The sequence below is a fragment of the Ziziphus jujuba genome, chromosome 7 (genome assembly GCF_031755915.1).
Source record: "Ziziphus jujuba cultivar Dongzao chromosome 7, ASM3175591v1".
Classification (NCBI taxonomy): domain Eukaryota; kingdom Viridiplantae; phylum Streptophyta; class Magnoliopsida; order Rosales; family Rhamnaceae; genus Ziziphus; species Ziziphus jujuba.
This window is the reverse complement of record NC_083385.1, coordinates 28,652,331-28,679,647: the sequence shown is the minus strand read 5'-3', so window position 1 is coordinate 28,679,647 and position 27,317 is coordinate 28,652,331. Positions and strand designations below refer to the sequence as shown.

Sequence of the window (27,317 nt, the reverse complement as noted above, 5' to 3'; positions counted from 1 at the left end):
GTGGTTGGCCGGTTTTTTGATGGCCATGGGTCCAGTGGTTGGTCCTTCCTCCTATATATTGACCCCCTGATTCCAAAAATAACCTCCATATGCCCAAATTCCAAGCCGTTTGTGAGGTAGAAGAAGGGAAAGTTCGGCCGAAACCTTCCGTCCACTTTCCGGCCACCTCCGGTCGAGTTGAGTCCAACGGAGATCGGTAACATATTCCTTATCCCCTTAGTTTTCCGTTGATACCTTATTTGCGAATGTTGGTTACTATTTGTGTTAGCTCCCCCGGGTATTGAATATTATTTATCCAAATAAAATATTAATTTATTTGACCCTATGTAATATTGTTATTCTAGGAGTACATGTAAGTCGTAGAATTGATCTTATGGAGGATCTTGGTTAGATTGCATGCTCGAGGTGAGTGACCCACCTTCAAACTTAACTTTGGGTGTTTAATTATATGTATTTTGTGATAATTGATTATTTGAAAATGTGATATTTCATGTGTTAATTGTATATAATTGAAATGTATGTGTATTAAATCATAATTTGATTTTGACAAATTATGGAGATTTTATTTTTATGAAATTCAATTTTAAAGAAATTGTGAATTTGAATTGTTGTTGAGTTTAATTGAGAATTTATTTATGTTTTATAAAAATGTATTTATATATTGATGAATTGTGGAATTTAATTATATTTTGAATTTTGAGGAATTGAAGGAAATTTTTTTTTTAAATTATTGTTAGTTTCATTGATGGATTTAAAATTTATGGAATTTATGCAATGGATTTATGATGATGATTTATAAAGGAATTGTGGAAAATTTATGGGTTTAATTGGATGGAATAAACCCGGTGATATTTATGACATTTTGAGATATGAAAAAATATATTGATTTTGTGATTTTAGATGCATCATACACGTACTGGTATTCTGTATACATGGATATGATTAGCGCTCAGGTGGATGTGGTTAGTGCGCAGGTGAGTGTGAGTAAAGCATAGGTGATTTATGGGGTTATCCTGTGGTTGCCATTGGACGAGGGTAGGCTGCCCCTCCATGGCTGAGACGCTTGTTTGCAGCGGCGCGATGGGACGCCACACGATCGTATGCCGATTTCTCTCTTTAACCTCCTATCTGGCAGTGCTTGGGACGCTGGGTACCGTTGGTGCCACTGGTATATAGGAGGTGCATCACATGGTTTTCACGACATGATTTTAGTTATACAATATTTTAAAATTTTATTTAAATTAAAATGTTTTTAATAGTGTTTTATAAATTAAATTGTTTTGGTAATCTAAATTGAATTCTATTATTAATTATTTGGTTTTATTTTATTTATTCAAATATTTCTTGGATCATTTTTGTTAATGTAAATTTTATTATGTTTTCATATTAATTGGTTACAATATTTTATTCACAATTTAATATTTGTCATTAGTCTTATTTTTATAAGTATTTCTCACTAAAATTTTTGGATTATTAATTTATTATCTTTTATTTGTAAATTATTAATTAAATATTTTCTAGATTTTTGGGGCATAAAATGTTGAGTTTTGTAAAAATGTTTTAAAAAGAAAACTTTTCCAACTGAGTGAATTGTGAGGGTTTTGAGGGAAAATATTATTTTTTAACTACCTATTATTTATTTACTTATTTCTTATTAATCAATTAACTAAGTTATTTACCCTTTTATTTTTATTATTGTATAGTAGATTGGGTCACTCACTGAGATGATTAGCACCTCATATTTTTAAATTCCATTCCTTTAGGTTCAGGTTAGTTGACGTTAATCGTCCAGGGGTGAGCTCGATGTTTTGGTTCGTTGTCGAAGACCAAAAGGCTTTTCCTTTCATTTCTATCTTGTGTTATTTTTTTTTATCTTGTATTGTATAAAATTTCATATTCAATTGTAGTGGATAACGCTCTATATACTATTTGGATGATTATTTATTTAATTCTACACTAGTTCCCTATCATTTATTTGAAATCCTGCAAACTTGTGGAAGTAAATTGTAATAAGGTGGGATGAATAAGGTGATGTATATATAAGTGTATTTTCTGTGCAGGAAAATTTGTGGTAAGTTCTACCCTTAGGGGAGATGCTGTTGGATTTTCCGTTGGGAGATTCGGTAGTGTTTTCCTAGGATCAGTGCTTATCTAGGGTTCCAATGAAGAATTTTGAATGGTCCTAACACCTAGGGGAGTGGAAAAACATATTTTTATTGGGCTATTCTTGCAACAATACAATCAAAGAATCTTAATAGCTTTTGCAACGGCATCATTAGGAGTTGCTGTATCAATATTACTTGAAAGAACTGCAATTCAAGATTTAAAATCCCATTAATTGTGAAAAATAACTATATGCGCAATATTAATAAACAATCAAAATTGGCCAAGCTTTTGTTAGATGCAAGATTGACAATTTAGGATGAAGCATCAATTATAAAACATAAAAAAAAAAGGAAGCCCATCTTTACTATTGTAAATAAATTCTTTGTTTTATAATAAAAACATTTTAAATCTTGTATTCATCCATAATATAACTCATTATAATATATAATATTTACTTTCTCTTATTTTTATTACATAGGTTAAACCATTAGGAGCTCAAACTTCCAACACAACCTTATAACAAACAACAATTTAACTTCTTCAATTCTCCATCCTCAATTTAACTTCTTCCAACACAACCTTCTTCAATATATTTTATTCCTAATTTTTTATTTTCAATATATCATTTTATTATAATTGTTCCTTTTTATTTACAAGATATAATATCAAAATGTCTTAAGAGCAAACTTGTAATATTATTTATAATACTAAAGCTATTATTGCCTCACGTAAATGTGCAAAGCACATTCCCCCCTTCTAGTATATAGATATATCAATATATCAAAAGAAAGATGGGCGTCCATTACACGATTATATGATTATAACCGAGAAAGGATGTTAGCCACAATTAATCAAGAAAAGACTGCATGGCATTTGCATGCTTCATCACGTAAATGTTAAATTAATTCTTGACAAAATATTTTTAGAATTATGGTTCTTATATTTGATTCCCATGATATTCATTGGATTGGTATTGAATCGGTGAGGTTCTGACAAAAGTAGAAATTGTTATTGGCATGCAAAACTCGAAGGGCCTGCAGAAGCAATTCCAGGAGAAAAGTGAGTATATCGGAAAGGGTTTTTTTCGATAACTAGCCACTTTACAATTGCAATTTAGAAAAATAGCAAATTTTTTTATTTTTTTAAAAACTAACCAATATTTTACCCGTTTGGACTAAAGTACCCTTATCTATGGCAGAGATGAAAATAGCCAATATTTTTTTCGATAACTAGCCATAATGATGCTAAGCCCCGTTCAGCTGGAGTCCACACCTGAAGCCCATTGCAACACAAATTACAGTAGTTTATTTATTCTCTTTCTCTCTCTCTCTCTCTGCTTCGTCTGCAACCCTTGTTCAGTTTTTCCTGCACTGTTGGCTCTCTCTTTCTCTCACTCAATTTTCTCGCTACTAAAAAACTCAACCCATATGTAATTAATCCTATATAACACTTTTTGGCGTTTGGGCATTCAGAGTTCGCCATTTTTATTGAGCCGCATAGCTTTTGGGGCCATAATTTTAAAGGTTAAGATTTTTTTTCTCTCTTGTTTCTTTCGTTTAAAAAAAGTTATTTTCACATATTGATAATCATAATATCTTTCTATTTTTATTTTTTATTTTTTGTTTCTTTTAATCTTTGATTCTTGATATATTTTTTTTCAAAAAAAAAATTTATCATTTTCCAACAACATTTTGAGAGCTTAGTAAATAATAATAATAATAATAATAATTGTCAATTCTTATAGTTATTTATTTATTTATTTTTATTTTTTGGTGAATGTCAATTCTTATGATATACTTTCATAATATGCAGAAAAGCATGAACTGGGTTGGATTAGATTTACATTTTGGCATTTTGCTACTGTGATGTCCATATAATATGGATATTCTGAAAAGAAGTGAGGACTGTTTTCATGAGTGTTTACTGGTGGTGTAATGTTTGTTGTTGCATTTCCATGATTAACTTTGAGCTTCTTGTGTTGTTTTCATGAGTGATATTTTATACTACATTCAGTTTCTCATGGTGACTTTCAAATTACCAAACCGGTACTTATAGATCATCAAAGGTTTGTGGTATTCTGACTTTTTCACATGGGAGATTGGTGATGCTTGTTTTTAGATATTTCTTTTCTTGTATTTCTTACTTTCAAATTTTAATGAAGGTATTGTTTTAATTCCTCTTTTTTTTTTTCTTCTTTTTTTTTTCTTTTTATCTTTTTTTTTTTTTTGGGTTTAGAAGCTCTCCTTACAGTTTTGATCTTATTATAAGAGTTCTATAAATAATTATTGTGGAAATTCATTTTTTTTTGGGAAATATTATAGCTTTCAATGATTGCTGTTAGTATCATTATTTATTTTTTTATCAAATAAATACTCATAGTTTTTTGATAATGATTCGATATGCACTCTCTCGGTCCAGTAGCTAGAAAAGAAGATTGGCTATTTTCATCTCTGCCATAACTTCCATTTGACTCTTACTTTTTATATTCAAACTTACAAATAGTTGGTGTCTGAGAATTATTCTTGCCTTTTTTGCATGTTATTATGTGATTAGGCCATAGATGGATCATGGATCAGCTTGATGAGTACTTCTGTGAAGTTCACCTTTTTCCTTTTGAGGTTGGACTTGTGTATTGGATTTCTGAAATGTGGCTTCACTTTGCTGTTTGTGGCATAGGAGAAGATTGGAAATCTGCCTACCTAATTGTTTATGTGAACTTACGTGTAGGGAGGTTGATTTTTCTTTCTTGCAAGGCTATTGATTCACTTGTATCTAGGCTGCATTATTGTGATACTGATAGGTCATATTTAGGCAACCAAAACAGAGATTTTAACTGGCATTTTAGAATTGGCATCAAGCATCGATCACTTTTTATGATTATTATTGCAATTTTATTTTAGGCTCAACAATGTAAATTTTACGTTGTCCTGTTCACGATCGAAGCACGTAACTTCTTAATAAGGATTCATGTCATTGAGGAAATTTTTTGTCCTGAAAATATGCTGTAAGAATCTTAGACCTGCGTACGCAAATTTGATGCATTCGTATTACATGTGTTTATTTGATTTGCAGTTGATTGACCCAGTTGACAAGACAGCGGAGAGAGACCTTTCCCTTGTTAAAGAGTTGGGACTCAAGTTAATTTATGCTATGAACACGCATATCCATGCTGACCATATAACTGGCACTGGCCTCATAAAGGTTTGATACCACTTACCTACATAAATATAATAAGTAATTTTGCCTTTTGTTGCTTTGAATTTCTTCGCCAAAGTGCTAGTTTATCATTAGAGTTTGTTTCTATTTGATGCTGTAGAAACAAAAATGGAAATTTAGCTTTTTTATTTTCTTTAAGCATTCCACTGATATGTGAATTTGTTTATTGTAGACCAAGGTTCCAGGTGTGAAATCTGTCATTTCTGAAGCAAGCAAATCAAAAGCGGACCTCCTGATTCAAGCTGGTGATAAGATATATTTCGGTGACCTGTTTTTGGAGGTTGGACCAAAGCAGCTTGTTACTTATATAATTAGTTTTTTACAAAGTGGAGCAGAGAAGCTTGTTGTTTCTGTTGTTATTTTATTTTATGGAGAACTATATTATACAGAAGCATGCATACTTGTTTCTGTTACCAAAGAAATTGAGAATATTATTAGGTTGTGAAAAAATCTTAGGGTGAATGTCTGTTCATATGCATGGTGAAGCAGTAGCCATACTAGTTCCCAGTTTCTTTCTTGAATCTTGAGCACTGTTTCAGAATAGTCCATCATCTATTTGTTGAGCCTGCTTAGTTTTCAATCTACATGATTTATTTATTTGTTTATGTATTTGTTGTTAAGAATCTGGAACATGACTTCTTTGGCTTATTTCCTGGGCTTGTTTTATGTTAAAAAGGTTTCAAGTAAATCCATCTGTGTGAAGCCAAAGTTGATGCATAGCTATCTTTGCTATTCTAAATGTGTTTTTACTCAAATCTCGAGGAAAGTCACATTTAAAGTTTATGGAATTAAATAAATCCCAAAGTGTATGCTGATGCATTCCATTTCTGGTGCAACAGTAACCAGTGATCCTTGCTGGTGACAGCTTGTGTTGTGTGTTAGTAGATATGGATGTGGGTGTGGATGTGGACACGTCTATAGATGTGCATATAGGTGTGTTTATAAGTAAATTTTGTTGCAGGTTCAATATCACTCTTTGTTGGCTTCTCTATCCGATGGGAACCTTGCATGTGGTTTTAGATGGGTGTTTGGTGACATGTCATTGTTGAGTTTTGAAGCTTTTTAAGTTTGGATTTCTTGCATTTCAGCTTGAACAAATTTGATTGCTGCATGGTTACTAATATTGATTTTCTATTTCTTTCAGCATTGGAGGAGCAACTGATGGACTGAGCAGAAAATTGAAGCACAAAATTTGCGATCGTGGAGTTACAAGTGCAAGCTGATAAAATTACACATACACTCACAGAGATAGATAAAGAGAGAGAGATATATATAAATAGATAGAGAAGCATTGGTGGTGGTTTGTCCCCCATTAATGTAAGTTCCTTCTCTGTACAACATAGAAAATATTTTACAAACTAATTTCGCTTTAATGTAACGAACTTATCTGAAAACCTTTAGTTGTGCTGTATTGAATGAGTTTTACAATTTTGAACCTTGTCATTATGCGCTATGCTTATAATATTGTGTTATTTGGTGTGACAGAAATGTTTGTGTTGCATGGTTAGAATGTGAAACGTGAAATTAAAACTATTATGAAGTTGTGTTTTTGTTTGAATTTAATGGGAGGTTTGAATGTGAAACCATAATATATATATCTATGGGTTATCTTTAGGAAGCAATATATAATGTACACTACTAATGTATAATGTATTATGCGCTGGTTTGAAAATATTATTTAGCCATTTTCATTATATTGTTGCACAAATCCCGTTAGGTGTATGTTATTTTGGTTCTGGAAAATTTTCCAACCCGAGGAAAATTTTTCCTCTTTTTTTTCTTCTGGCGGGAATTTTTATACTCCTGGAGGAAAAAATTTCCTCCAGGCGGAAAATGTTTTCCTCCTGGAGGAAAATGTTTTCCTCTTGGAGGAAATTTTTTCCTCCAGGCGAAAAATGTTTTCCTCCAGGCGGAAAACCTTTTCCTCCAGGCGGAAATATTGTCCTTCAGGCTTTTTTCGTGTCGGAAAAAACGTTTCCTCCATCTGTTATGTTTTGTTGTATTTGATTTGCAGATAAATGGATTCAGATTACCAACGAAGATTGAAAATCATTTGGACATTTCATAAAATGATATGTAAACTAAAGATTGAAAATCAATTCCAGAAAGCATCTTTTCATTTAGGATTAAATTCAAAAAAAAAAAAAGATATGAAATAATTATCAAAACATATTAAACCATAACACTAAATTAAAACTTTCTAATTCGAAGCATAAGACAATAGATTCGTACATCTCTGCCTATAATTTCCAACACCACCGAATCGACTACATCTACGTCCAATAACATCTTCACCTTCGGATGGTATGCGTTGCATCCTCGGTCTACCGGCTCGCCTACATGTCCATCTTGGTGGAAGAACAATGCGACTTGCCACGTCATCCGGGACATGCCACTGTTTTTCATCTAACAAAGGATAAATGGACTCAGCATAAGCTGCACGATATGCATCCGCAGTGTAGTAATGAGAACACATGCCATAAGAGCAATTTTTCGGTCTCTGCAAGCGGCAATACAATGATCACAAGGATATTGATCAAGATCGAAGACTTTGCATGAGCATGTTTTTGATTGGAGATTAACTGTACCCCTCAAACTCCCACCTTCCACAAGAAATTCATGCATATTAATGGCTTTCACACGTAGTCCGATGGACTCCAAATTTCGTAGTTTGAGTTGCTCTTCCATATAGTCAGTCACAGGCTTTGTCAATTTTGCACCTGCAGTACGTCGCTCATAAAACCACCTTTGCAGTAAATCCCGTATGTGCTCTATTAATGCTACTATTGGCATCTCTCTAGCATCTAGCAGAATGCCATTCAAGCTTTCTGCAATATTGGTGGTCATGATAGTGTACCTTCTACATGGACAAAGAGAGCGTGCCCACCTTGTAGGGTCACATGATCGAATGTACTGGGCAGCCCTACTGTTTTTTGCCTCAATTTGCCCCATATAAAACTCAAAATCTTCAACCAAATATGCACTAGCTGCGAGCATGAAACATTGTATTATTGATTCATCTTTCGCATGTCCATTTGCTTTAATATTTCTGCTTATATGGTACGTGCACAATGCATGGTATGCATTGGGAAAAACTTTGCGTAATGCCCTTTCAATAGCGGGGTGTCTATCACTCACAAACACCAAATCTGGAAAATCTCCGATGGCATCCTTCAGGTTTTGGAAAAACCATGTATATGCTTGCTCGTTCTCTCCATCTCTAATGCCGAAAGCCAAAGGATATATTTGCTTATTGCCATCCATGCCCGATGCAATATACATGTACCCTTTGTATTTCCCTTTCAATGTAGTTGCATCAACAGCCAATACGGGTCTTATGTGGGATTTAAATCCCCTAATGCTTGCTCCAATCGCCATAAAGAAATATACAAAATTGTTATTATCGTCTGTTTTGATACGTGTAACAGTCCCAGGGTTCTTCGACACTAACTCAAAACAGTAGGCAGGTAACTTAGCAAAATTCTCCTCTGGAGATCCCCTAACACTGTTAAGTGCATACTCTTTACCTCTCCATGCTTTGTTGTAGCTTATATTCACCCCATATTTCTGCAAAAAATCATGTTGAATTTCTTTGGGTTTGTAAACACGTGCAATACCTTCATATTTAGATTTGATACATTGCCTGATAACCCGGCTACTGCTTGCTTGTGTTCTCGATGCACGATATCTAACGAGCAACTGTGTACATTATCAAAAATTTTCACAACAAATATTTCTCCATTTTTAAATGTGGTTGCACGTAGTCGCCATTTACAAGTATTTTCCAAGCATACAACCTCATACCGTTGTGTAGTTGATCGTGTCACCTTGAACTCCTTATTTTCTCGCATGCAATAGATACTCAGTTTATTCTGTAGGTCACGTTTGTTGCGAAATAATTGTCCAACTACTATGCTCTCACAGCCAGTGAACTTTGACGAAAATATGGCCATAGAACCACTTCTGTTGCTCGATGATATGTGGTCACTTGTAGCACGATGAACCCTAACATCATCAACTCCTTCATTGTTCATTTCAGGATGCATATCATTATCATTATCCGGCAACTCATAATCAAAATCTACATCATTATGACCAACATCATCCCCTGTTGCATTGTAATTCTCATCATGATCAATATGATGCAACTGCTCATACTCCTCGTCGTTAGGAAACCGTTCAGCATAGTCACCTCCAACATCAACGCCTTCGTGAATGTTAAATGATGTCCAGGCCCCCCCACGAACATCAACTTGATCTCTAAACTGAGTTTCTTGAACCATAATTTCCTGAGATGTAGCCTGAATTGGTTCAGTACCGGAAGCTTGTGGTAGATGACCGCCAATTGGAGGACAAGAAAAAGAATGAAGATTACTCCCACTATCCGAAGCAAATGCTGTTTGATGAACATTTCTACATACATGTTCAACTTTTGAAATCACCTCAACATACAATGGAGGCCGCATCATTGTCATCCCTCCATTCCTCACTTCTTGAAGAAAGCATTTCACATCCCTATCACATCGTATTTCTGTAGGATCCAACTTTTCTGCACATCGTCCATATATCCATTTTAGCTTTAGCAAATATTCATTTCGATCTATCTCAATAGAATTGAAAATCTCATCCTCTAACTCTGATTTTGTGCATCTCTTGCCGACGGAAACCATTACATTTTTACCATTTCGATATTCCCAATCACCACTATCATTTTGTACCAATGTTCCATTGTATAAAACCGCAATTACAATGTCATCATCTTCCATTTGACTACAAAATTAAATGAATAACGTTAAACTAAATCAATAAATATATAAAATTTTGAATAATATTAAACAAACATATTAACTGTATTAAAAAAGTTGATTCTGTTTTTTTTTTGGGGCCAAATATAGCTTTTTCCTACTGGCGGAAAACTGGCGGCAAACTGGCGGAAAAATGGCGGAAAACTGGCGGAAAATTGGCGGAAATTTGCGAAAACTGACAAACTGGAGGAAATTGGCGGAAATTCATCTTTTTCGCCAAATTTCCTCCGTTTTTACTGTTTTTCTCGATTTTTCAGTTTTACACAAAATTTCTCCCATTTTCAAACCATATGCCACCTAAAGTATCTTTAAAATCACATAGAACATCTCATAAATCAATTTCTTACATACCCATATCAAATAAAAAGCTTAAAAAACCCTAAACTAATAAAACTTACAAGAAAAAATAGAAAGAGAAAAAACAAAAAAAACACATATTTCCTTACTTTCATCTAATAAGAAAAAAGATAAAATTTTTACCTAATTTTAGTTTGAGATATGAGAAAATACAAAAAAATGAGAGTGAGAGGCGATGAGATGCAAAGAGTTTAGAGAAACCCTACGAACAGTTTTGTATAAACCCCACCCCCACGAACGAACGGCTGTGTAGAAGAAAGGAAAGCTTTTGTGTAATTTTCAATTTTATCAAGGGTATTTTTATCCCAAGGTGGCTAGTTTTTTTTAAAAAAAAAAAAATTTGCTATTTTTCTAAAATGGAGTTGTAAGGTGGCTATTTATGGGAAAAACCCTATCGGAAAAATCTACCTTGCAACACCAGCAATGTTGCTGGTACTTTTTTAACCGTTGGATGTAAATTCTCTCATATCCAAAGCTGAATTGACAAGAATAGAAATTATATATAACCTTATCCGGTTTCTTGCTTTTTCCACTTTCGTTTTCTTTTTCATTTTCTTTTTTTCTTTTTTTTCCCCTCCCACTGCCTTTTTCTAATAAAAACTAAAACTTGTTTACCCTACAAATAAAAACTCAAACCTCTTTCAATGGCCATATTAACCAAACTTATACATCTAGTCACATTAATTATTATTTAATAAATTAATATTTTATTTCATTTAAAAATAAAATGTTATATTATAATTTGATACTTCATACAATTTTTTTTTTCACCTTAACTATGGTTCTTAAATTAAATATTAAGAAAAATGTATAACATAGTTTATATTTAAATTAGAAATAACTTCATAAATTTCCTTTGTAATTTTAATTTTACAAAAGTAGGAACAATTTCACAAATTTCTGTTAATAAACTTGAGTTATATTAGTGCATTAATAAAATGCATCAGTGGATCAATTTTTATTATTATTATGAAATAATGTTTTTAAGTAATGGTTTGTCTGTTTCACCAACATGAAAATACATTTGTATTCAATTTGTTGCAATTTTAACCATCAAACTTTCACTTATTGTAATTTTGAACCTTTAGTTACAATTATTTGCTTTTTAATACTATTTAATTTAGTCTTTATAGTAATCATTGTTTGCTATAAAATAAGATTTGATCAAAATTCAATAAAAAATAAAATTTGAAGTTTAAATTGCAATATTTAAACTTGAAGGTCCAAAAATACAATTATTCCAAACTAGAACATATATATTAAAATGCTATTAACCCTTCTAAATATTTTGACACGCAATATTAAATCTTCAACTGAAGTAATTGCAAATGCAAATAATTACAATAAATTACTATATAGAGAATAACATAAAATAAGTAATTTATTCAAAAATTTTATATTACCTCATTATCTGGGGAAAAAAAAAATAATAGCTCAATTGTTCCATAAAATATCAAACATATGCAAGTTGTTTTTTTATTTTTCTTTTTAATTTATTTGTTTTGTAGGTAACCTCTAAAGTAGGATGAGTGATGTACATTAGTCATTTTTTATATTTTTTATATTCTCTAATAATACCATGTTTTTAATCCTTATATCATTTCTCTACATATGAAAAATAATATTTTAAGTTCTCTTCATTTCAAATTAAGGATCCAGATAATATTTGAAAGTGGAAAACAAGAGCATGCTTATGCTATTTTGTAATAAAATATGTGGATGACCTTTGTGTTATTAATAATGATTGTTGTTTTGTTGTGTTATTGCATTTAAGGAGCTTACAATAAAAGATGATGATATTTTCGTAATATGTTGGAAAAATTCATTCCTATTCGAACTATGAAAATGTATTATTAGATTGTTTTTTAGAGTGCTTGAGTTTTTCAAATCTCTACGAAAACTATGAAATGGTATTTTTTTGCCTCATTTTCTAAAAAGGTTTGAAATATTTCTAAACATTTCAAAAAATAAAACTATACTCTTTAACTCATTTTTGAAGTAGTTTGAACTTTTCGATCCACTTCAACAAATATGAAATGGCACTATTTGCCTCACTTTTCGAAAGGGTTCGAAATCTTTGATCCTATTTGAAAAATGAAAATGTACATTTTAATAGGGCTATCATTAATCCATAGTCGACAATTTTTCAATGATGTTCAATTTTTGTAAATGATCATCAAATCCAAACCAACCTTAGTATCCAATCTTAGTATTGCCACTCTTACATATTGAACGATGTCCCACTCTAATATATTCAAAATTGCCACTCTGACATTTGAATGATGTTCCTGTGTACAAAAATATTCTTGTCTAGTTACGTTTAAAAGAGACATGCTAACAGCAAGGGAGATCCGTAAAATTACACCAAATCTCAAGGAGAGGGATACAATTTATCCAAACTTTAGGAGAGGCATATACAATATATCCTAATTTTAAAGGTACCAAGATGTTTATTAAGTGATAAGATGTTATTATTTTATTGGTTTGTACTTGGATTATATTTATTTCTTTAAAAGTTTACTAATCCATATTTAAGTTATATATTATTTTTTGAATTATTTTAATATTAACACAAATAATATACTAAAGTTATCAAATTTTCCCAAATACTTTGCTAAATGATGTTGCATTATCTTTGTCATTATTTTAATGGCTTGTACTTGGGTTACATTTATTTCTTTAAAATTTTACTAATCCATATTTAGGTTATCTCTTATTATTTGAACCACTATATATTAACACAAATAATACTATAGTTATCAAATTTTCACCAAATACTTTACTAAATGATATTTCATTATCTTATTGGTATGTTTTGTGTTACATTTAAAGAGTTCACTCATATATATTTACATTATATTTATTGGTCAAGTAATAAGATAATACACATAATTTATACCACACTATTTGGTAATTTATTTTGTGCCTATAGCATTATTGTAATAACATGCCACCTTGTTATATTATCTACCTATCTTAGTTGTACTCTATTTGTTCAATTTTCAACTGTTATAATATTATTCACATTTGGTAAACAAAGCTGGTGTATGTAACATTACTCTAAAAAAATATGGATATTCTTCTTTTGAGTAATGTTAGGAGTATTCTACTAAATGATATGGCAAAGTGATATCTTATTATTTTATTGATCGAAATGTTAATATAATTTAAAAATTAATAAATGAACTTTTTGAAAATGATAAGTATAACTAAATATAATCCAATAAAATAACAACACATCATCACTTAGCAAACAATTCATGGTATCCTTCTCATTATTCTCTTTCTTTGTTTTTGTTTATTTATTTATTTATTTTATGGGAATTATTAGTGATACCAATAAGTCTATCAACATGTATATTAAGATGATATGGCAAAATGACATGTTATTACTTTGTTTGACAACTTAATATAACCTAAATATGGATAAGTAAATCATTTAAACTATAAATATAATTAAATATAGACAGATAGAATAATGACATATCATCAGTTGATATATGGGATGACAATTTTCTTGGCATATCTAATATTATTTTTATTTTATAATTGTTTCCATTTTATCTCTTTTCTTCTACGCTAAGATTTGAGTTAAAAAACGAAACATCTATGGAATCTAAACTTTTAATTTTACAATTCTCATGTATATATATTGATGACTATTAGAGTACCAACCAATCTACCAAAATATCTTCCAACTAATGCAGCAAGATGATATATTTTTATTTTATTGGTTAAAATTTTAATTTAATCTAATTATGGATAACTGAACCCCTTTAAAAAATAAGGGTAACTAAATATAAACCAATATTTCATTATTTGGTGAAAAGTTTGGCTGATTAATTGTAGATCTAGCATTATTTATTTCTTTTTGAACCAAATATGATTCTTATATTGAATAGGAAAATAATACTGTTACATTACGAAATCATTTATTAAAAGCATTTATCAAAAAATATGAATCAATATATTATTATGAATAAATAAAACTTTTAAATAGATTTGTAAATAAAAAGATAACCCAAAAAAAAGGAAAAAAAAAAAAAAAAAAAAAAAAAAAAACCAAAGTACTTATCACGACATCATTGCCCATACTATTTGACAAATAAATTTTGATGAATATAGCATCTCTAGCATTACTTGAGAAAATACGAATAACTCCAAATTTGAGTGGCAGGATCAAGCGCTTATCTTTCCTGGTAATAATAATAACAATAACAATAATAATAATAACTTTGACAGTCAAATTAATAACAATAATAATAAGAACTTTGACAGTCAAATAGATTCTAACTGACTCGAAACAAAAAAAAAAAAATATATATATATATATATATATATATATTCTTTCTAGATAGGAACTTTCTATATGAAATTTAGTTATAAAGGGAGGTTAATAAATATATAAACAAAATCAAAACAAATAATAATAATATCCATTCAAATCAGAACTTTTCAGTGTAAATACTCACATTATAGAATCCTATCACAAAATAATATAACTGCCAAGAAAAAAACATAAACTCCTTTTTGAAAAAGAAATAGAAACGGAATTTGAATGTTTATAAAAACACACAAAATACTACCTAGAAACAATAGATTTACAAAAGGGTATTTGCTCTGTATACACTGTTCTTCACTCCACAAGATACTACAAAGATTACATTACAGCAATTCATCTACGTGAGTCTACTCTGTCTATAACATCTAATGCTTTCTCCTTGTCGATACCGAAATCAACAACATGAATACCAGAAGCAAACCTACTAAAGGATAACAATTCCCGGTTTCCTCTACGAGGGGAATAGCTACTACTCTTGCTCAATCTGCTGTGCCTTCTCAAACCAGTATCCCTATTATCAAAGTCCTGACTTTTACTAATTCCACGCATACGTCGGTTTTTAGTTAACCCTTTTAGCATCTCTTGCTCTTCGGATGTTAAATTAGCTGATTGGGAACCATTAGCTACAGCCTTTGATTGCTGATTTGTCTTCAAGAGAGCTGTGGACTTGGGAGGTGATTTGCTAACTCCATTTTTGCCGCTAGACATGCTTTGCGTAATCAAATGGTGAAGCCATAACACTAGTTCAAGTAAACAGGATTCTGTTTTCTCTTTATCAGCATGGTGTAATGTCTCAATTTGAATCACGTCAGTCTGCACAGCAGCCTTTCGGTTCAACTCAGAACTGTTTTCAACAAAACTCTTAAATACAAATTTCAAGAGAATATTAAAGACCAAGGAAAGAAATTTGTCGTTAATAGTTTACTCACCCAGTGTTTGCCCACTCTCCAACCCAGCCAAAACCATGATGGGCTCTGATTCAGGTTTTTGGGATCCAAATACAAATAAGATGAACGATTAGTCATATAAAGAAATGAAAAATTTAAGCCTAATAATGAATTACACATGGAAGGTAGCTGTTTTGAAGAAAATGGCCACTTACTTCGCTGTGTTCGTTGCAATTGGAACAAGCCACTGCAAAGTTTTTTCCATTTCAGCTTTGATTTCAGTAACAGTTAGCTGGACAAAACAAATTAACATTGATTCGAGATGAAGCATGATTAGCTGCAGAAAGGCTGGAGAAGAAAAACTGCCTAAACTATTAAAGATATCAACAAAATGAGATGATACCTCATCTTTAACACGGAAAGATTGTAACTTCGAGCGCAATGATAACTTTAGATTAGGTGGCAAATTCTGGTATAATGCATCCTTAGTATTTTGGGGCACATTGCTTGATCGGGCTACCTAATCACATCAAAGTGAACTTAATTAAAGGTTTACAAAGTATCAAGACCAAGATTGTTCAAGCCAACTAATGCTCAACTGAAACATGTAACCAAAAAATTCAAAGAAACTAGATGAAATTGTGCCATTTCATTCATCTTTAATTAAAAGCATATAATGCAGAAGTTGAACAAAATAACTCACAAAATGAATCTCTACCAACTATTTGCTTGATTGTGTTCTCAACGACCATTTTCATTTTCTATACTGGGGGTATGTTCAGGTCCCCCATAGCAAATGCTGCTCAAAACCTCTTATAAGAAGTAGAATAGAAAAGAAATACCAGGCTACTCAGCTATTAATTTCTAACTAAATAAACATACAAGTAATAAGCAGCAATTGAAACTAACGCTTCCCTTTCAAGCCAAAACCACTTTTGTTTTATATACCAACAGGTACCACTAAGTCTGAAAAAATTACGAATTCAATTTTAGCATAAAATAACTTAAATTAAGAGCTAAAAAATTAGACACAATATGTCTAAAAGGCCAAAAGTCACACACAAGGCAGTAAGCCTCTTGTATACCCATTCAAAACACTCTCCTATATCAACAGAAACTTCAGAACATCTACTGGTGAGAGGTAAAGCTTTTCTTCTGATACAAAAATAATGGAGTCCATCTTAGTTCTACATTCTACAGTTATCAGGGAACATAAGTTATGATACAATTGATAAACTCACCTAAAAGAACTTGTTGTATAACTGGGTTCAAACAGTGCTGCCTAAGTGCCTAAAACCTCCAAAACAAATCAAGAAAGACTCAAAATTAACTGAATGGCATGATAGCATACACATCATGACGACAAGAATCGTTTTAAGTTTTAAGATTTACGAGTAGGATTTCTTTCTTTTTTTTAATATTTACTATACTAGCAATTTGTACATGTGCATTGTGAAATATATTCTGAATTTTTTAAATTCTAAAAACTGTACAGTTATACACTTCATGTCTATTTCATATGAACTGAAAATTGGGAAAATTGAATAAAACAACTCAATTATTCATTAAATTACATAAATATCAATTGTTACAGTAAAATTGAACGATGAAGCTTTTCTCATACTGCCTTCCTTTGCATTTCCCTTTGACAAGGAGATAACATGGTCAAAGCATTAAAAAAACATAGAGGAACAACTTCTGCTTGAACTCAGGTACCGGTATTGGTTACAGGGTACATATCAAACAGTCAGATCCTTTCTTTTTTAAAATCTAGAGTATGGTAATACGACTAAAAAGGATCCAAAATTTAGATATAGGTACGTGGATAGTAGAAACATATAATGTTGTAAAAATTTATATACTAACAACAGAAGTATTTTTTAGGGATATATACTATTTGTTTGACTGTAAAATCTTATATTAGAATATAAATAATAAATAATAAATAATTATTAATTGATTAGTATAACGACAACTATTATCCATCTTAAACACTATTCTAACAAACCTGACCCCCTATTTTTAAGGTTTCCAAAGCTAAACTTGTTTACAAAATTATTTTCAACCACGAGAACCTTGTTTAAAAAAATAAAAATAAAAAAAGAAAGAAAGTGCCATACCCTTTTTTAACATAAAGGAGCCGAAATGGATTTCATAACAGTATCCCTGTCATTAAGACATGGATACTTCCTCCATTTTGGAGAGTCTGAGAAACATAGCTCCTAACTTAATTTGTCTCAACAAAAATATTACTAACAAACAGGTATTTAAACACAATTTAAAAACACTGAGGAAACATCGAGAGTTCTAACATCAATAGTCCTTATGCTTTATATTAATAGATGTAGAAGTTAAAAAAATAATAATAATAATAATAAATAAATAAAAACTTACAATAATTGAATTCTATTGCTAATAAAAAAAACAAAAAAATGGTTTCTTATCTTTACTTATCATTACATTGCATCAATTCGAATTAGTCATTAACTATTTTATTGTCGTTTTTGCATAAATGCATCTTACTTAGCAAAAAGATGCATAGATCAAACAAGTTGTGGCATCTGAAATCGGAAATCAAATGGTAGAATAGAACATCTACATAAGCTTCTAATTAAAGAACCAAAATGCCAATTTTAGCTCGTATTCAAGGTTGTATAAACCTCTATCTTTACACCTATAACTTGTGTACAAACATATTAAAAGACAACTTAGCATCACAGATGTACCAACATTTGCTTACTTATTTACTAAATTACACCAACAATACAATGGATAATACTAATTCAGATCTCACACTTCCTTCAAGCAGAAATCCCAAGTCCTATTCCACCAATCATATGTCAGCTGTTTCTGTATGACCTATCACTATGCAAGTACCATATATTTCTCAAACTTGGTTAACACACTTTCAGTAATTAAGGTCTATACCTCCTAATTCAAGTGCCATTTCGGATCAAATAAAATATAAATCATCCTAACATATAGTCATAAGACCCTTCCACTCCCACTAAAGATGGCTTATCATTGACCATAAAAACACAGTCTCGCCCAGGTGACCACTCAATTTTGTAAAACCATGGGCCTAAATCTTTATAAAATATTATTCTCAAATGTTTCTTGTTTATTCAGATGTCCCATCAAAATAAATTAACTGTTAATTAATTTTATCTAAAAATTATAAGATCTTTAGCAAGTGGATCCAACAATACATATGAAACAAATACAACACACACTTAACTCCACCCTATGCGTATAGACAAATTTGATTCTACATAGGGGTGGGCATGGGCTCAATTCAGTTTGCTTTTGGCCAATCTTTTGCAAATTGAACTGAACCAACCAGACCATCATTGGTTTGCTTTAGTTTGGACCTTGGCACATTATGGGCTCAATCGGTCCCCCCCCCCTTTTTTTTTTTAAGGTATATTTTTTAATAATTTGAATTTATTATCATTTATAATTTAAATTAAATTAATTAAAAATATAAAAAATATTTTGTAATAAAAATAATAAAAAAACTATATATATGCTTATTCAATTCAGTTCGGTTTCATTTGGGCTTAAAATTGCCAAAACCAAACCACATGCATACAAAGAATAAATTACTAGAAATGGGCGCGACGAATATTTGACCACAAGACTTAAACAGTCAGAATTCTGATGCCATGTTAAGTTGCAATCAATTCCAAAAGTTTATGCTATCAGGGTAGTCAACCTACTATGTATACCAAGCCAACAAAACAACAACTTAACACAAATAGTATTCTCAAGGAATTCATGCACAATAAGATGGAAGCAACTAAAGGACCAAAACACAAGAGATAGAAGCAATTGACAAGATTTAGACTTACAATAGTATCAATTTGAATTACTATATTTGCATAATGCAACGAAAGGCCAGCGGGTCCTAATCTTTGACGACTGTTTGTGGATCCCTCCACCGGCTTATGAGCATCTGCAGAAGCCCATGGAGCAAGATTCAGTACCTCTCTTAAATTGCCAAATATCCTTTTATCAACACAAAAAGAAAGGGAAACCAGATAGAGTCTTGAAAAAGAAAAGTCTTGATTAAAAGGATATGATATTGTTCTGTTATCAATTCTGCACGGTGATTATTGAGGTGAAAATTTATATCAAAATGCAAATTTGAATTCTGTAATATGCCTCATTTACAAGTCAGCATCCAAGAGACTTATAAAACTACAGTAATATGTATGGAAAGTTCCAGTTTCACTTTTTTTTGGCAATAATAAACTTGCATACATCAACTTTAAAATTTCCAGTTTTCATAATTATATGATAGAGGAAGAATGCAGAGATCAAAAGATAGAAACATGATTTCTATTTTAAAATCTGATTGATCATCTTACTTAATCTAATTTCCTTCCTACATCATTTGGAATCTTTCTAAAATAAATGGCCCATGAAAAGATTAATAGCAGTGATGGTATGGTTCAAACGAAGACCAGAGTTATGATATCTCCTCAACAGTGAATTTGTCAAAAATGAAAGGGGGAACAATACACCATTTGTTTTTGAAATGTGCGTTTCCGTAGTTTCTGACCCTTAATGTGGCATGGGTATTGCCTAAGAAATCTACAAAGACTTTACAACCATGTTTGGAGAATTTGGTAGATCAAAAGGGATAAGCTTGTAAAATACACTTATGTCCTTTTCCCCCTTTGTTTTTAAATGAAATTTTATCATTTGTAAACAAAATAAAAAGCTATCAGCTTGGACGCGGGCAACTCATCCTCAAAACCTTTCGCCCAAGGGAAATGGTGGCTTTGTGAATAGCGTTTACACACAACATGCTATTATAACTTCAAATCAATGCACAGCAATCCATGAAAGAAGTACTTGACATCATTTTATTGATACTGTGATAAACTACTCATCTACTTAAGACTTGAATAATTTAAAGTGAAAAAAATGACATTCATAAAAGTAAAATTATAAATTTTGCGGGATGTTGGAATATCATTCTATGCAAATAAGACAAACATGAAACTTTGAAACACAAAAAAATAAATTTGTCTTAAAGTACTCCAATACATACCAGTAGTTCCAAAGGTATTGTGTATCTGTAAATGTAGAAAATGGACAATATCTACAAGCTTCTCCATCACCTGAATCCAAAATATCAAGCAGTTTAATAATAAACTGTTAAGCTATTTATTATTAATCCCAAGCTTAAGTTGTTAGGCTAACTTGACCCAGTTATATGTATTAAAACACTAACCCGGACAAACACTAAAACTCCCCCTAATGTGTAGGCTATGCAAGAATGGCTCAAAATGCGAGCATTAAACATGCATGATAACAAATTACCAGAACAAGGCCTGGTAAGATTCAAAGACAAGACCATATAGGCAAGACAACACCATTACACACTACAAGAAGATTTCCTATTTCTCTATCCAAAAATAATTGTCCAGTCAAGTGATTGTGAGTCAATATATATATATACAGTCCGTCTATGATACGGACGGTCCTCATGCGGACCACAGTATTGGTGACGGTTTTTCATAGTATTGGTGATGATTTTCTAAGAAACCGTCGTTAATCCTATGAAAAACCGTCACTAATACTGCGGTCCTCATGCGGACCGTCCTCACCATAGAATTTCCGTATATATATATCTATATATATATATATATCTATATATCTTTGCAAAAAAAGAAAAAGAAAGGAAACAAACAAATATATATATATATACCTATAGATGTTTATAAGTCGTTCTCTTGTTCTGGAATCCTCTATTTTTGCCCATGAATTCATCTGATTACATGTTAATCAAATGAATTCCTGGACAAAACTTGTCTGGGAATTCCCAGATAATAGAAAAGTGCTACATATTTATATATGCATATGTGTATGTCTTACTTGTTCGGCTGAGATTGTATTTTTGGTTTTTATTTTTTTCCCAACCAAAGTGCACAACTAAGAATAAAACAGACAAACTTGTAATTTTACAGATGCATTAAATCTGAAACAAAAGGTCCTGTATGTTAACTAATTTCAGTCAGAGGGATGTTAATATACTATTAGTGAAGAAGTATAATGGCCAAACAACCAAATAAGCTAATGCATGAAAGAGGAAGAAAACAGTTCATGGTGAGTTAAGATTGCCTCCTTACAGTCTCCAGAAAAGCAACATAAAGCAGTTCTCTAAAATTACCTCTTCCAAACTTTTTGACCATAGCGACTTTTTCTTCAAATTTTTAACTAGTTTCCTTTGGCTTTTCAATTCTGTCCTCAGAATTGCAATGCTATCACCTATGCAATAAACAGATTAGTTAATTTATTAATTAGATCAACTAAACTGCTATTACATAAATATGGGCAGCGACCACCAGTTCACCAGAGCACATATTATGGTTCCTATATAAACATGCAAAGAAGCACATGCTATGAGAAGTTCATCTCCATTTAATAGACTGCAGATCAGAACATGCCATTATTAACTTCAACTCCGAAATCCAAAGAACACATGGAAATAAAAATCAGAAAATTGGAGGCATAAACATAAGTTCATGTCAGAGTCATATTTTGAATTCAGACTATACATAAGACTATGATTGATTATTGAATGCAATTATTTCCTCCCTCCCCCTCGCCTTTTTCTCTATTTCCCTCCCTTTGTGTATGTAACCCCAATCCCACCTCAATTCTTCTATTTCTCCTCCACTTTCTCTCTCCTTTCTTATATCTGTTTCTCATTCCCGATCCAGCATGAAATAGAGTTTGTTCTATTATGTAATTTGGAGAATATCTTCTCATCCTTTTAAAGAGCTCCATTAATTATTTTAATTTCAATAAATGAAATTTTATGTTTCCCACAATATACATATCAAACGTAACCCTAAAATGTGCAGAGTAGCTAAACATGAGACTGAATAGCCATAACATTGTCATGGACCCACATAAAAAGTTAAATTACTTATTTCACAAGCCATTTGGTCAACAAGCTTTAAACTTACAGGAGAAAGCGGAAAATAATAGTAGTAATAGTAGTAGTAATATTAGTGGTAGTAATAATAATAATAATAATAATAATAATAAGTAACAGTTGATTTTAATAAGGTAGTTAGTTTCTCCACCTTCTGTCTTTTAATTCAAAAGGAGCTTGACTTTTAGGAGAGGAAAAAACAACATATATTTTATGTTCCCACCACTCAAACTGATGCTGTAAAATCTAGACACTTATGCCTTTAGAGCCAATTACCAAAAGATAAATAATATTCTAGACACAGCTAACATCAAACATAAAGAATACTACTTAGTAATCACCTTTTTGAGTGCCAGTTGCAGATTCCTCTTGGCATTTACGCAGATAGTCTTGTTCGAATCGGTCTAATGCATGTAGTTCATGGTATAATTCCTATGGCCAACCAAATGTTCATTAGTTTACTAAAAATATATAATTTCTATGGCCAAATAAATGTTCATTAATCTATTAAAAATCTGAATTATAATGCTCACAAAAAATAATGTCTCTTCAATATACAAAACATAGCATACAGCTTCACTAAAGATCTGCATTTTCCCAAGAGTACAGAATGGTCCATAAGTGTCTTCACAATTAGCGGAGTCAGCAAATTAAGAACCACAAGAGGCCATACATACCTTGTTAAAGTACAACAGTAAAAGGGGTATGGGGTCATATTGCTTCTTGGTCTTAAAATAATTTTGCTAGGTGTAAAAGATTGTGAATTCAGAAATTATTGCAGATCATGAATGCTTTTGCCGACGATACAATTATGTTTTGTGATGGCAAATTACAATTAACTGAAAGGGTATGCCCTTATTTGTATCTTATCGCCCTTTTTGCAGTTGTTGAAGTTATCTCAAGCTTGAGGATCAACATTTAGAAGAAAGCGAAACCATTCTGGTCAAAGGTTTCCAACATGTAGGGGTTACCAACAGGTTAGAAGTTCTAAGATTTGATATGTTGAACATTCCAAGCCTTACCTTTGATTCTTTTCTCAAGAAAAACTTAGCATAAAATGTTATTGTTTATGCATTTGAGAAACAGCCATCAAAGTGGAAGGATTAATATTTGACTTCGGTCACAAACTAATAATGGTCAAAGTCTATCTATTACATACTATATGTTTCTCATAGTTCTTTTAAGTTCATATCCAAGAGGCTTGAGAAGATTCAAAGAGATTTCTTGTGGTCACGACAGGCAGAGGAACGCAAATATCAATAGTAAAAGGTAACACAGTTTCCTATCGTTGACAAGCAGGAGGGTTCATCGTTAGCCAATTTGCAACATATTAATTACACTTGGATTAATAGGTACTCTATGGATTGGTATAGATTAAAATAGCTTGCACAGAAAGGTGTAGAAAAGCTTTTTCTATCTTTAAAATTTCATCTTACTCATAAACAAGTTCATTAATCTATTCCTTTTACCATTTTACCTAATTCTATGCACCCAGAAAAGAAAGAAAATAAGTCTGGAACAAATGAAGCCGCATACTCACAGCAGTATACTGGACTAAAGTCATCAGTTGCAGCATCACTGTCTCCGCCTCGTCCTTCAAATTTTTTTGAGGGCTAAGTTCTCTGCTGATTCTGGAAAATAAAATAGGGATCACTAAGTAAATACATGGCATAATGATCTGAAACAATACGTTACTAAATAGCAAAACTGGATGACATAGGCAATATATTACTTCTCAAAATAGCGGTCCAAGTTGTGCCATTGAGAATCTTTAGAACGATTTCCAAAACGAACCACCTCCCCTGAAAAGATTTTCAACTCCTCCCTATAAATCAAGAATAATATTCTTATGATTATAAAGATATAAGCCACACAAAGCTTCTTCACTTGAACAATTAATAAGTAGGCAGCCACTTTATTCAACATCTACCTTTTGTCAGCTGCAACAATCCTTAGCAGCTCATCCATATCCTTCGAAATCAAATGTTGCACACCTTTGGAAGGAAGCACCACTTCTTTCAATTGCTTAATACTCCTATTTGAAAGTGATTGCATAAGATTGGAGCCCTTTACAATAGTGTTTGCAATCTCAAATGACAAAATTGCAATTTCACTGCCTTTAATTGGAGCTGTAGAATTAAATCCACTGCCAGCATTCAAATTTGTCATGCTGCTCCCAAGTGAGTCCAAGACCTCCACTGCTTTTCCAAACCCAACAGTACCAGCTCTACCTAAACCTGCAGAAACCTGCACCACAACAAGATACGTTATGGTTTCTTGTAGTATTTCCAAGAACAAAATATTCACTTCATTATTAAAATTTTTCAAATCAAAAAGTTCCCTCCAAAATGTGGGTGTGGAAAAGCAGCGATGAACATGATTTAATATTAAAGCATTGCAAAGCAAGAGGAAAAAAAAAATGATATTAATATTTTACATAAGTTAACAAAATAATGCAAAATTGAGTACTAGTGCTCCGTAAAGTTTTTTTTTTTTTTTCGTTAAAAAAAAAAAAAAACACTTATTAGAAGCATAAAACATGTGTGGTAATGCATTTTAATTTAGAAAATATTTAGAAAAAAAGCCAAACTTCAAAATTTTAGAAAAGAAACTTTCATTTACGGATTTTATGGCCTTGGAAACTAAGACTGTCCTCATCTCTTTCTTTTCTTCTTTGTGGAAACAATAAAAGGCACATTAAATATAACTTACTTTAATTCTTGTTAAATAAAAGAAAAAGCTACGTGGATGTACTTGTTAGAGAGTGGATTTGGTTCTTAAAAAGAAAAAAAAGAAAAAAATTATAAATTAAAAAAAAAATGTATAATCAAAGAAGTTGTTAATATAACAAATAATAATAATAATAATAATAATGAGGACCTCCTCAGAATAAATACTGAAGCAAAAGTGTAAAGTGTAAAAACAGAATTCCAAGCAAAGAATGTTCAAATGCATATGTAATTCGGTAATCATATCATTAGACTATTCATCAATTTCAGATCTGTTAACATGATAAAATCTCAAAATCAAAAACACAAATGCAATCAAGCCAAGAATGTTGCACAAACCTTCGCCACAGCCGCCTGAGTGGACCTAACAGACCTAGATTTCTGCGTTAAAGCCTTCGGATACCTCGGAATCCCGTCGTAGAATTCATCATCCACCGCCACCGCATCAAAAGGAACCGCCACCGGCTCTCTCTCGTCCGGCAACTTCTTATCTGTCATTCCCCGCTGCACATCCGCCGGCATAGGCGGCGTGACGACGGCTTTCGCAGTCTTCTGATACGACGAAGTAGTAGCAGCAGCTGCATACTTGTGGCGATCGGAATCCCAATTCTTCTCCGCCGAAACGTTTCCTGAGTTGGAACTCTTGGAGCAAAGACCTCCCATGGCTTGCTACCCCAAAACGAAAATTCAAATTCTTCTTCTTCTTCTTCTTCTTCTGAATATTAATATTAATTATATATATATATATATAAATTAAATAAAAGTATCACGGAACAAAAACCAGAATCATAGAAGAGAAATTGTAGAATATTTTATTGGAATAGGAAAATATGAAAAGGGGAAAATAACAGAAATGGAGAAGCAGGAGAGGTTTATTTGGAATTTTGAGAATAAAAAAGGAATAAAAAAACAGGAATTGCATAGTTGAGAGGGTGGGAGTTGAAATTCAGGGTTTGGTAGCAGGCGTCGGCTGTCTGCGAGCCACTGGCTGGGACTACCGGCTTGGACTGGCGAATTGGTCAATTCTTCAAACTTCGTCTCTTTGACTTTCTTTTTGTTTTTCAGCGAATAAGCAATTGGCCTTGGCCCCCCCGCCTGCAGCGCATCAAAGCGCATGGTTTATTTATAATTCGTAAAATATTTCATTTAAACCAACTTAATTTTATTTAAAAAATCACCTTTTTCACCGTTTTGCCAAAAGTATATTTTCATAATATTATTTGATTATAAATACTCATTTTTAACCTTTTAGCAGTAATGGTAAAATGATATGTGGATTTGTTTTAATAGATTTTTTAAAAATTTAGGAAGTCTAGGATTCATTTGTATAATAGATAAAAAGGGAAATTTTATTTGTAAAACTTTTTATGATAGATCATTTTTCAAAAATAATTTTTATTAAAAAACTGATGAATATTTGGTTATTAACTAAAAAGTACCCTAAAGATTAAATTGAATTTTTGGCAACAAAACTATGAAAGTCCTTTCACAATAATTTTTTTCATATAAGCAATGTTAATTAACATATATATATATATATATATATCAAATTGATATACAGGGTGATTTAATCTAGGAATGACAATTTGCCTCATACAATCTGATCCCCACAATGCACCGCCCCTAACGGGGCTATTTTTCTCCAAAAAATTGGGATTACAAAACAGACTAAGGGCAAATGTTTAAAACTCGAGCCAGAGATAGGCCGGGGACGAGGAATAAACACCCCGCCCCGAACTCGGCCTGGTATATATATTTATTATTTTTTAAATTTTTTTTTCTAGTTTTATTTATGTAAAACATCATTTTCTTCTTTGCTTGCAAGCTCTAACACTAAACCTTCAACTTTGGCCGCTGACATCGATGTATTTTATTATATTTTTATTGCATTTTAATCACTTTATTTATATTTTATTTATAAAA

At 31.7% G+C, this 27,317-nt stretch overlaps 2 protein-coding genes across 3 annotated transcripts; one reads left to right on the top strand and one right to left on the bottom strand.

Annotated features, from left to right (window-relative positions):
- The first annotated feature begins 5,022 nt into the window (after positions 1–5,022).
- On the top strand, positions 5,023–5,925 carry LOC125423784 (uncharacterized). Its single transcript, XM_048478928.2, has 2 exons — positions 5,023–5,307; positions 5,495–5,925. The coding sequence occupies exons 1-2, from the start codon at positions 5,074–5,076 to the stop codon at positions 5,765–5,767; spliced, it is 507 nt and encodes a 168-aa protein (XP_048334885.2). The 5' UTR covers positions 5,023–5,073; the 3' UTR covers positions 5,768–5,925.
- An 8,975-nt stretch (positions 5,926–14,900) lies between these two features.
- On the bottom strand, positions 14,901–26,495 carry LOC107425711 (protein PSK SIMULATOR 1). 2 transcript variants are annotated; one of them, XM_048479329.2, is made up of 12 exons: positions 25,734–26,494; positions 24,596–24,912; positions 24,398–24,490; positions 24,206–24,296; positions 23,007–23,097; positions 21,895–21,992; positions 20,773–20,842; positions 19,565–19,668; positions 16,117–16,233; positions 15,929–16,005; positions 15,756–15,800; positions 14,901–15,670 (listed from the first exon to the last, which is right to left on the bottom strand). In XM_048479329.2, the coding sequence occupies exons 1-12, from the start codon at positions 26,055–26,057 to the stop codon at positions 15,160–15,162; spliced, it is 1,938 nt and encodes a 645-aa protein (XP_048335286.2). In that variant the 5' UTR covers positions 26,058–26,494; the 3' UTR covers positions 14,901–15,159. The 2 variants fall into 2 exon arrangements, with proteins under 2 accessions (XP_048335286.2, XP_048335287.2); XM_048479330.2 differs by having other exon boundaries at positions 15,500–15,639; positions 25,734–26,495.
- Positions 26,496–27,317: the final 822 nt, after the last annotated feature.

Excerpts from the sequence above, each read along its gene's own strand:
- LOC125423784 (XM_048478928.2), top strand. The coding sequence starts at position 5,074 with ATGTCATTGAGGAAATTTTTTGTCCTGAAAATATGCTGTAAGAATCTT. Across the intron at positions 5,308-5,494 it reads CTGGCACTGGCCTCATAAAG|ACCAAGGTTCCAGGTGTGAA; the intron begins GTTTGATACCAC and ends TGTTTATTGTAG.
- LOC107425711 (XM_048479329.2), bottom strand. The coding sequence starts at position 26,057 with ATGGGAGGTCTTTGCTCCAAGAGTTCCAACTCAGGAAACGTTTCGGCG. Across the intron at positions 19,669-20,772 it reads CAATACCTTTGGAACTACTG|ATGCTCATAAGCCGGTGGAG; the intron begins GTATGTATTGGA and ends GGGCTTCTGCAG. Across the intron at positions 16,006-16,116 it reads CTTTCCGTGTTAAAGATGAG|CTAACTGTTACTGAAATCAA; the intron begins GTATCATCTCAT and ends TGTTTTGTCCAG.